Source organism: Mercenaria mercenaria, unplaced genomic scaffold (assembly GCF_021730395.1).
Source record: "Mercenaria mercenaria strain notata unplaced genomic scaffold, MADL_Memer_1 contig_746, whole genome shotgun sequence".
Taxonomy (NCBI): Eukaryota; Metazoa; Mollusca; class Bivalvia; order Venerida; family Veneridae; genus Mercenaria; species Mercenaria mercenaria.
This window is the reverse complement of record NW_026463644.1, coordinates 50,756-61,787: the sequence shown is the minus strand read 5'-3', so window position 1 is coordinate 61,787 and position 11,032 is coordinate 50,756. Positions and strand designations below refer to the sequence as shown.

Below are 11,032 nucleotides of genomic sequence, written 5' to 3'. Positions count from 1 at the left end.
ACAAATTTGTCTCATCCGGTTGGGGCAAGTGTAAATGATTTTATTGATCCAAGTTATTGTTCGGTTCAATATTCAAAACTTGATAATATCATTGATATGATTAAAGAGCTAGGAACAGGAACCTTATTAAGAAAATTAGTTATTGAATCAGCTTTTAATTTATGCCCCGTTCAACCAGCTGATTTCAATTTCTTGGGAAATAAAATTGACGACAATTATTTCCTAATTTGCTACGCTCAAACGTAAATAAATTATTTATCCCATAATCAAAGTAAATCGAGGGAAGAAAGGAGAACAAATACATAAATGCATTTTTAGGATTTGTTATCTGCATTGTCATGTATCCACATTGTTAACACATTTCTAGCTTTAACACAACACATCATGCATGTACTTTAACACTTTTTTTTTTAAACTGAGCGAAAACTGCACATATTTGTATACATAATATATACAAAAAAACTGCAAAAACCTTGTTTATAATTATATCCTGTTCAACTGATCTTCAATCATGTAAAATATCAATTTTTATTAATTCCTACACGGAAAACTTACATAATAAAATTATATGAATATACTCTCCCAGTGAGTGTGCTGCGAGGCGGCTACTCAACCCTAACTCCGTTGTGAGAGGGGGAAGTAGAAAGATACCAAGTCTCAAAACCAGCTATTATCTTCTGCTGGCCTTACAACACCCACCCCACAATTTATTGCCAAAAATATTATCCTCAGTGAAGATAATGTAGTCAATAGAAGTTCAATTGCTAGCCCAAAGCATGTACATTCATTAAATGTATGTCTTCCGAACATATCATTTCATTAAACCTACGAGTACATATAAATTCATTTATATCTTAATATCTTACAAGAAAAAGTAACTTTCTATTTTTAAAGGATCTTTAAACGAGGCAAATGTATCATTCGTGATACGTCAGTCCTATTATATAACAGTTCTTTATATGCATCAATGTAAAACGCATATCCATCCCGAGAAATCTAGGCGACAATGTATCCAAAAGAACTCCTCAACTCTTGGAATAATCTGTAAAATATACACTAAACTGTATTATCATATCATGTTGAAAACTGTACCGATTATACTTAAATCAGCTTTTACAATTCGTATTACATTTGTTTATGACGTGGCTGTCACACTTTTATGAACATAAACATATAATTCATTTTTAGTTCCTAATTTCTTTCTTTTGATAATTGCTTTCTCCAATCTTTGAAAAATTGTCAGGAGTTTGATGATTAATTGATATACAAATTCAGTTGAAAGTATTATTGAATGTTCTAGTTCTGATTGCCTCCTTTATGGCTATTGTATAATTTCGTTTTAAATATTGAAATGAATGCAACTCCAACCATGTACAAAATGCACAACATGTATATCGACCAGTTTATTATTATTATTATTATTATTCGTTTTAACTTTTATATCTTTTCAAGACTTCAATATTTTATTGAAATTTAAAAAAGCTTTCAATGGGTGGGCGGGATGGGATCCAGTTTGTATACATGTAAGTAGTGTGTGTTGTGTTAAGCAATGCAGACAACCTCGAATGACTTAACTCACTATTCAACTCAGCTATATACCAACTGAAATTGGCACGAAATGATCGTGCAACAAACACTTTAATAACTTTTCAGTTATTATTATCGACCAGTTTATTATTATTATTATCATTCGTTTTAACTTTTATATCTTTTCAAGACTTCAATATTTTATTGAAATTTAAACAAGAAATATCTTTAAAAAAGATGGTCGGCGTGATGTTACTGAAGCACAAGTTATATATGGGCAGAAACCTGTATTTTAAATCTTTTGGCAATGTTGAAAGGGGCCTCTGTGAAGTTTTGTATAAATTAGGACAGTAGTTCTGAAGAAGACTGTGTTTAGAAATTGTGGAGGGACACACGACGGACACCAAACAATCACAAAAGCTCACTTTGAGCCTTTGGTGCTTAAAAGATGGTAACAGTAAGCAAACAATATTGAAATACGTTCTATACTTTATTTCTGGAATTGTTGGAAGCAACATGAACCCTTACCCTACTTCAGCTTATTATCAAATTTGTCTATCATTCAGAATATGTACATTACTGTTTTCACCGGAAAGATTAATTTAAAATTTAGAGTCTAAAATTTAACAGTATCGGACATGTTGTTGCAGGTTAATAATGATTTGCACTGGTTAGAAATTGTTGCTGTAATGCAGGGTAAGAGTTAATGACTGTATAAAACAAATAACCTTTTTGTAAAAACGAAACTTAAGGAAAGGAAACTTAACAAAACAGAAATAACTTAACAAGAAAACTTAACAAAACAGAAATATGTCCGGATGAGCAGGTGAATATTTGGTTACGCATACCTGTTCAAGTGGTACGCATACAACCCGACGGTGCTGTACTTATAGAGATTATAGATGACGAACGCGTTGTCATTTCACTCAGTGTCACACATGACTCAGAGTGAAGCATTTTCAGCCTTTCCTCCAATCAGCGCCACTCTTACAAAATCTCTCATTATGGCTGAAAATACCGAGAATACCTTACCAAGCAATCCGATTGGTACATTATTCAGGCGGCATAAGGTCATACGAGGTCATAAAATCGTGCTTAATACGGCACGCCGAAAAAGCTTTCAATGGGTGGGCGGGATGGGATCCAGTTTGTTTACATGTAAGTAGTGTGTGTTGTGTTAAGCAATGCAGACAACCTCGAATGACTTAACTGACTAGTCAACTCAGCTATATACCAACTGAAATTTGCAAGAAATGATCGTGCAACAAACACTTTAATAACTTTTCAGTACAGTAAAATCTCGATTTCTATAAACCTAGAATAAAAACATTTACTATATACAAACAAGAGGGCCATGATAGCCCTATATCGCTCACCTGGTTAAATGGTTGCTATGAAGATTTGCATTTAAGCTTGACCCCGGGGTCTTGATTTGAACACACTTTGTAGAGATCCACTAGGCAATGCTACACACCAAATATCTAAGCTCTAGGCCTTCTAGTTTATTTATAGACATTTTTTGGAAGATTTTCCTATGTACAATCTAGTAACCCCTGGGGCGAGGCCAGTTTGACGCCGGGTCATGATCTGAACAAATTTTGTAGTGGTCCTCTAGGCCTTCTGGTTAATTTTTTAGAATTTTTTTGAAGATTTTCCAATGTAAAATCAAGTGACCCCTGGGGCGGGGTCAATTTTGACCCCGAGGGTCATGATTTGAACAAATTTTGTAGAAGTCCACTAGGCAATGCTACATGTTAAATATCTAAGCTCTAGGCCTTCTGGTTTATTTTTAGATTTTTTTGGAAGATTTTCCTATGTAAAATCAAGTGACCCCTGGGGCGGGGTCAATTTTGACCCCGGGGGTCATGATTTGAACAAATTTTGTAGAGGTCCACTAGGCAATGCTACATGTCAAATATCTAAGCTCTATGCCTTCTGGTTTATTTAAAAAAAATGAAGATTTTCCTATAGAAATCTATGTAAAATCAGGTGACCCTTGGGGCGGTGTCAATTTTATCTAAGCTCTAGGGCTTCTGATTTTTGAGTAGAAGACTTTTTAAGATTTTCCTATGTAAAATCATATGACCCCTCGGGCGGGGTCAATTTTGACCCCGGGGTCATGATTTGAACAAACTTGGTAGAGGTCCACTAGGCAATGCTTCACACCAAATATCTAAGCTTCTTATTTGTGACAGGATGGACGTACCGGGGACAATAACCATCAGAACAAATCAACACCCATTGCAATATTTACAGATTTATTTACAGGAAATGATTATTTACAATGAATAAATGTTAAATGAAAAAAAAAATCTGATTATAAGAAAGAAAGAAAGAAAATAGGAGCTCAGTATCTCTAGATATAAAGTTCTAACACTGACAGTTCCGTTTTAACGTGACGTGGCACAGTTGTTTCCGTTAATTTCGAACTTTAAGTAGCACAAAAATACAACATATCTTCAAGTAAAGTCCCTTTAAACCGTGAATACGTTGACTCCGTTTTGGCTCCCTATGATGGTAGGTGATTGGATCCCTGAGCTGACTTCAGTGAATCACAAAAATCATCGTCTTTGCGGTTTACGGCACAACCATGGGATGAAAGCTCTGCGCTGGGAAAAATCACATACAGGCGAGTGAAGACAAATGAACCTCGGGTATTGTACTTCCGGGTCGTGACATCATCACCAGGCTTCCGCCGGGGCTCGTCCGGGAATCTATATCCAAGGAGGTACAGAGACTAGTGGTTTTAACGTTCTGTTGGTGTACCAGAACGCACTGTGACTAAAGATAGTCTGAGTCACATATAGTTTAGCTTTAGAGATAGTTCCAACTTAAGGTTTCAAGATGGACTACAATAAATGGGTTGCGATGGGTGAACGAATGGGCTTTTCGGGTACAGAGCTGAGTGATTATGTGGATAGGAAAGAGAAGGAGTACACGGAACGTGAGGAACGTATGCTTAGGCGAGATGAGGACAGAAGGAGGTTTGAGGCCCAAGAAGCTGAGAAGAAACGACTGTTTGAGCTTGAACAGGCCGAGAAGTTACGGCATTATGAGGAAGAACAGGCTGAGAAGAAACGATTGTTTGAGATTGAACGTTTGAGGGAAGAACGAGCTTTGAAAGAACAGGAGTTGGAGATGCTTAAAATAAAGGCTGATGCCGGAGCTTTGGGAGATGATAAAGGTGCTGAGCACCACAACAGTAAGACATTGCGGCCGAGACTCCCGAAGTTCGAGGAAAGTAAAGATGATATGGATGCATACCTAGAACGATTTGAGCGGTTTGCAAAAAGCCAGGGATGGAAAGAAGAGACATGGGCTGTGAGCCTCAGCTCATTACTTACAGGAAAAGGCCTGGACGTATACACAAGCATGCCTCCAGACCAAGCCAATGACTATACGGCATTGAAGAAAGCAGTTCTGAAGCGTTATCAGTTATCAGAAGAAGGTTTTAGATTGAAGTTCAGAGAATGCAAGCCAGAGCGTGGTGAAACTGTTTTTCAGTTTATGGCAAGGCTGGACAGATATTTCAGTCGATGGACAGAAATGGCAGAAGTTGACAATACGTTTAAAATGCTGAAAGACCTTATGATCAGAGAACAGTTCATCCAAACATGTTCCACAGACCTTGCTTTGTTCTTAAAGGAAAGAGTTGCAAAATCGAGAGCTGAGATCACGCAGTTAGCAGAACAGTACATTGAAGCGCATGGTGGTACTATAACCTCAAACAGGGTTTTGAAAAATAATTTCTCATCCAATAGGCCACCACAACGTCTAAGTATGACACCTTCATCTCAGGCCCAACAAAGAGAATGGCCAGCTTTTAAAAAGCCTGTATGTTTTATATGCAACAAGGAAGGTCATATAGCTAGAGAATGCAGAGACCTATCCAAGAGAAAAATAAGCGGTGCTGCTTTAGCTAGTAGGGGATCCTATGAGGAAAGACACAGAGATAGGCATGGAACGCAAGATTCTACACCTATAGATTGGAGAAAGGAAGGACAAGCGCAGAAAGACAGACAGTCGGATGACAGAAAAGTTGCAGCATCAGTTATAGCAATATCGTTAGATGACGAACGGTTAAAAGACTGCATAGAAGATGGACGACTTATGTTAGCACATGGAAAATCCATTTCGGTTATAGCAAGCACCTGTACCATTGATTCAACAAACGGTGAAAGGAACTTGATATTGAAGAAAGGATGATAAAGAAGTTCAGGTTTTGAGAGATACAGGGTGTGAGCTGGCGGCTGTCAGGAAAGATTTCGTATCAGATAATCAAATGTTAGATAAGAAGTATCTTATGGTTGCAATTGATGGACGTACAAGGATAGTTCCTTCAGCAAGGATACAGGTTGATACACCATATTTTACAGGAGAAGTTGAAGCCATGGTTTTGACAACTTTGATCTGCGACTTAGTTATAGGAAATATAAAAGGGGCTTCTGATAGACCAGATATTAACTGGAGTAGTGACGGCAAACAGTCTTCATCAAAAGAAAATATTGTTGCAGCTGTCGTAACAAGAGCACAGGCTGAGAAAGAGAAACAATCAATAAAGCCATTAAAGGTTGCTGAAACCAAACAGGATGAACTTATTGTCGAACGTTTAAAAAAAGCTCAGAAGGAGGACAATACCTTAGGAAAGCTGTGGACTCTGATAAGAAGAAAATGAAGACAAAGAGTGGTTTTACATTTATGTACGAAGTTAGGAAGGATGTATTGTATAGAACCTTCGAAGAAAAGAGAGGCAGTATTATCAAAGAGATAAAGCAAATTGTAGTTCCAACTCAGTTCAGAAAAAGGGTTATGTCTTTAGCTCATGAATCAATAGTTGGAGGACACCTGTCAATAAGAAAGACAGTTGATAGGATACAAACAAGTTTTTACTGGACTGGCTTAACTAGTGATGTCACAAGGTTTTGTAGGTCGTGTGATATATGTCAGAAAATGATCCTAAAAGGAAAAGTTAGAAAGGTTCCATTGGGAGATATGCCAATAATGGAGACACCATTTCATCGGGTGGCTGTGGATTTAATAGGACCTATTGCTCCTGTTTCAGAAAAAGGAAATCGGTATATTCTTACCGTGGTCGACTATGCCACAAGATATCCTGAGGCAGTTGCACTACCTAGGATTGAGACAGAACGGGTAGCTGAAGCTTTGCTAGATATATTTTCTAGAGTAGGATTTCCATCCGAAATCTTGAGTGACAGAGGAAGTCAGTTTACCTCACAGCTAATGGAAGAAGTTTGTAGGCTGATCAGTCTGAAACAAATGTTCACAACGCCGTATAACCCAAAGTGCAATGGTTTTTGTGAGCGTACGAATGGTATTTTAAAGAGTATGTTGAAAAAGATGTGTCAAGAAAAACCAAAAGACTGGGATAGATATTTGTCAGCCGTATTGTTTGCATATCGAGAGGTTCCACAGGCAAGTACCGGATTCTCACCATTTGAACTACTCTATGGTAGGACAGTCAGAGGACCTATGCAAGTTCTTAAAGAACTTTGGACTGAAGCTGAAACACCAGAAACAAGAAACACATATGAATATGTATTAGACTTAAAACAATTTATATGATTGTTAGACTTACAAAGTCTGTTGAGATCAAATAATCTGTAATATTAATTTCTTCATACTGACACTGATATTTTCTCAGAAAAACATTTTCTCTCTAGGCTCATCTCAACAGTTAGAGACAGAGGCAAGAGATATTGTAAACTTTTTTCTGAAAGTGGTATCAGAGAGGACTGATTTTATGGCCAGGTGCTTTACATTTAATGACTCTAACGACTGATGCCAGTCTATATGATTGTCAGCAATAATTATACTACATTTTAATCAAATGAATAAAATTTCATTCATTCTACCCTTTTCTTTCAATTATAATATAATAAAAACTTTTTTTCTAATTATTTTTTTAAAAAAAAAGTAATATGTGTAATTTCATTAAAAAGAAAGTTATCAAAAACTGCTCAAAATTGATATACAAAATAACATGATTTGTAGAAAAATGATTTACTAAGTTCACAAATAAGTATTAGAGCAAAGGACCCGTATTTCGACAGGTTAAGACAAAATCTTGGTTATAATTATTACAATCTCTATGTGTTCTAACTTCGACATGGCATTAGAGAAAATAAATATTTCCCGCGCATTTCATCACGTGTAGCTGTTATACAAGTTCAATTTCATAGCGCAATACGTGACTGACATGTGCCGCTTTGGGTTCACTAATTCGACAGGGGGGCCGTAATTTCGACACCCTAATGGAGTTTTAAAAAAATATGGAACACATGGAATTAAAACACTTTTAACAACATTTTCTTTGTTTAAACATATAAATAAACAATGAGCACATAAGTTTATGCCGAAATACGAAATTTAAAATACATACATGACTTTTACATAAACTTTTCCCATATACAAAATATAGGTACATTTGTATATATGAACATCTGCCATTATTTTCTCATATTTAGATATTAACGCAGCATAATAGTCACTCTAATGACGTGCCGTAACTAGTTCATTTTACACGCAAAATTCACAGTGGAATGGATAATTCTGAATGTGTTCAGCCGGTATCTCAAACAATACTGCATCACCAGTGCACGTGATGTGCCACCGGGGTTGACAGGCCTTGCATTGTATCCACTCCTCTTGGCTGCCTTCATCCGACATACAACCCGGACAGGTTAGTTCTTCATTATATTCATCGTCTGAATCTATCAAATTAGGGGCGTCCTCTCTTACATCAGATTCAGAAGATGAAGATTCTGTAGTTTTGCGTTTCTTTGATTGCACAGCCGCTAGTTTCTCTAACTGTGCTTGCTTCTTCTTCCTTTTAGTCTCTTCCCGTTGGATTCTTTTTTGTTCTTTTTCTTCGAGCTTCTGAGCTTTTTTTGCTAACCTATCTTCTTTTCGTTTTTGTTTGGCAAATTCCTCGGCCCGTTTTGCGTCTTCTTTTTCCAGCAATATCTTCAGGGCCTCTTTACCTGATAACGCCTTTGGGAGCTTATTTCGCACTGTATTTGCTGACCGTTTTTTCTTTATTTCAGGCACATGTAAAAGAGAAAAAGATTTTGATATAGTTTGTTCCCTGGTCTGTGTGACACATGACATGCTTTGAATTTCCCTTCGGCTACTGTCACCTGAAGCTGTGGTAGTTTGTCTGCTTGTGCCTTGATCAGCAATGAGTTGATCACCAGAGACAGTGTTAATCACGCTGCTGGTACTCAATTCATTAGGCGTCTTGTCTTCGACGGCAGTAGTGATTTGGTTGCAGGTGCTAACTTCCACGGTTGATTTGTCTAGTTGATCAACATCGGTTGATTTATCTTCAACACAAGTTTCGGTGGGTTGAGTGCTAGTGACACCTTGATGAGCACTGGGGTTATCACCACTTCCCGTCACACGAGTGATGGCTTTCGATGGGTTTAATTTGGTTAAATCGATGTTTCTTGGATTGAGTGGAAACAGTCCGCATTTCTGGAATCCATGAACAGCATTTTCGAGCTTTGCGACTTTAAGCCATGCATTCTTAAAAACCCCGGGAAATTGTTTTTTCGTAAGGGCTTGACCAAGATTCTCAAGTTGCCAGTTGTTTACTTCCTTTTTCCACGCGGCCTTCATGGGTGAGAAGAACCCAACGTCGCATAGCTGAAGCACGTGAGTTGCATTCTCTAGGAGGCAGTATAGAATAATGTCGTTTGTGAAGCAGAAATGTGCAGCAGCAAGCGACATATGTGTTGAGTGGCCGTCAACCAGAAACATCACAGGTTTTGGAATGCTTATGTCGACAACAAAATCATTAAAGTGCTTGAGAAAAGATACAAAAAGTTCGGAATCCATCCATCCACTACTCGTATGACCGTATATAGCTTCATCAAACTCGTGGATTCCAGAGTCACGGAAACTCTCACCGGGGTAGACTATCAGGGGCGGCACATAATTTCCTATGGCGTTAAAGCACACAAGTACGGTTATTTGGGTTTTGTTACTTGTACACACTTGATACACATGCCGAACCCCTTTTTCGGTCAACACTTTACCACTTGTCACAGACAAAGGGGACCCACTTTTATCGGCATTAAAGATTCTTCTGGGGTCTTGCAAGAGGGATTCCCAGTCGGGCACTTCTTGTTTCAAGAACGACTTTAATCCGTTGAACCAACCGTCAATCATTTCAAAGTTTATATGCGACCTCTGGTGGCCTAATGCCATGGCAGAGCGTTCACTTAAGTCTGTGTGTCTTTTGGTAAATAACTGATACCAGCGTTTACCCGGGAGATTGTCCTTAAACGGCGTTTTTCGGCCATCATGGTCAAGGACCTTCTTTACTTCATAACAAAGTTCTTGACGTTTCAGGGGATAGCCAATAGACGACATGAGTTTGACGTAATCTACCAAAACAACTTCCTCAGCCTCCGTGAGTACGCATGGCTTCCCGGGCTTTGCACCAAGGGGTGCTTTTCCTCTAAGTTTATCAATTAAAAACAAAGAAAAATATCAAACAGGGAATGCCACACACCAAAAGCGCAGCCTCCTCAAAACGAACCCCCAGCACGCAACCGCGTGCACCACACACATACACTTAAAGCTTATACATCAGGACAAAACGAACAACACACACACACACACACACACACACACTCAAAGCCAACATACAAGGACAAGTCGAACAATAAGCATACACACACGCGCGCACACAAAGTCAACACACAAGGACAAAACGAACAAACAAAGGAACACAGTGGGGCACCGCCTTGGAACGGTCAGTGGCAAAAACACCACTGGGGAGCTTAAACCGGTTTATGGTGCGCACCCAACCTCACTCTTACCCCCACCATGTTCCAGTGACATGGAAGTTTGTTCTTGGGATACCATAAGTTATTGCAACTTTCCGCTTTGTCATAGCTCCACTCTCAACCATGGAGACCGCAGTAGCCACCTTTGATGGTGAATACTGTCGATATTTTGAAGCACCAGCTTGCTTGGACATGGTTGTAACTGTAAGTAAACAACATTAAAAGCTTTGAATAATTCACATTCAATGATTCAAATAATAGTCAACAAATAACTAAGTATTTTTAGGCCTAATGACAAAAAATAGCTCTCTTGTTTAGTTACAGAAAAGATATACAAATGTATATTAAAAAAAAGTATCTCGAACAATAGAATTTCAACCAACCAATGGAAAACCTGAAAACAAAATATAATAAAACAATAAAAAAATATTGCGAAGACTGGGTTTCGAACCAACGACCTCCGCATCAAAACAGAAAATAAATATATATGGGCGCCCTAGACCACACGGCTGTCAAATCAGCGTTTTAGTAGTATATAAAGCGTATCAAAACATGTCGAAATTAGGAGCTTGACGATATTTGGATTCCTAATTTCGACATCCCGGGCATCAAGGTCAAATTGGACAAGAGACACGACCCGGACATTCAATGACCAAAAACAACATTAGATAAGGTGTTTTAGATATATAAAA

The 11,032-nt window shown here is 38.1% G+C and overlaps 1 protein-coding gene across 1 annotated transcript; it reads right to left on the bottom strand.

The window, feature by feature from the left end:
* Positions 1 to 8,064: 8,064 nt before the first annotated feature.
* On the bottom strand, positions 8,065 to 10,534 carry LOC128554789 (uncharacterized). Its single transcript, XM_053536099.1, has 2 exons — positions 10,374 to 10,534; positions 8,065 to 10,009 (listed from the first exon to the last, which is right to left on the bottom strand). The coding sequence occupies exons 1-2, from the start codon at positions 10,532 to 10,534 to the stop codon at positions 8,065 to 8,067; spliced, it is 2,106 nt and encodes a 701-aa protein (XP_053392074.1).
* Positions 10,535 to 11,032: the final 498 nt, after the last annotated feature.

Excerpts from the sequence above, each read along its gene's own strand:
- LOC128554789 (XM_053536099.1), bottom strand. The coding sequence starts at position 10,534 with ATGTCCAAGCAAGCTGGTGCTTCAAAATATCGACAGTATTCACCATCA. Across the intron at positions 10,010-10,373 it reads GTCACTGGAACATGGTGGGG|AGGAAAAGCACCCCTTGGTG; the intron begins GTAAGAGTGAGG and ends TGATAAACTTAG.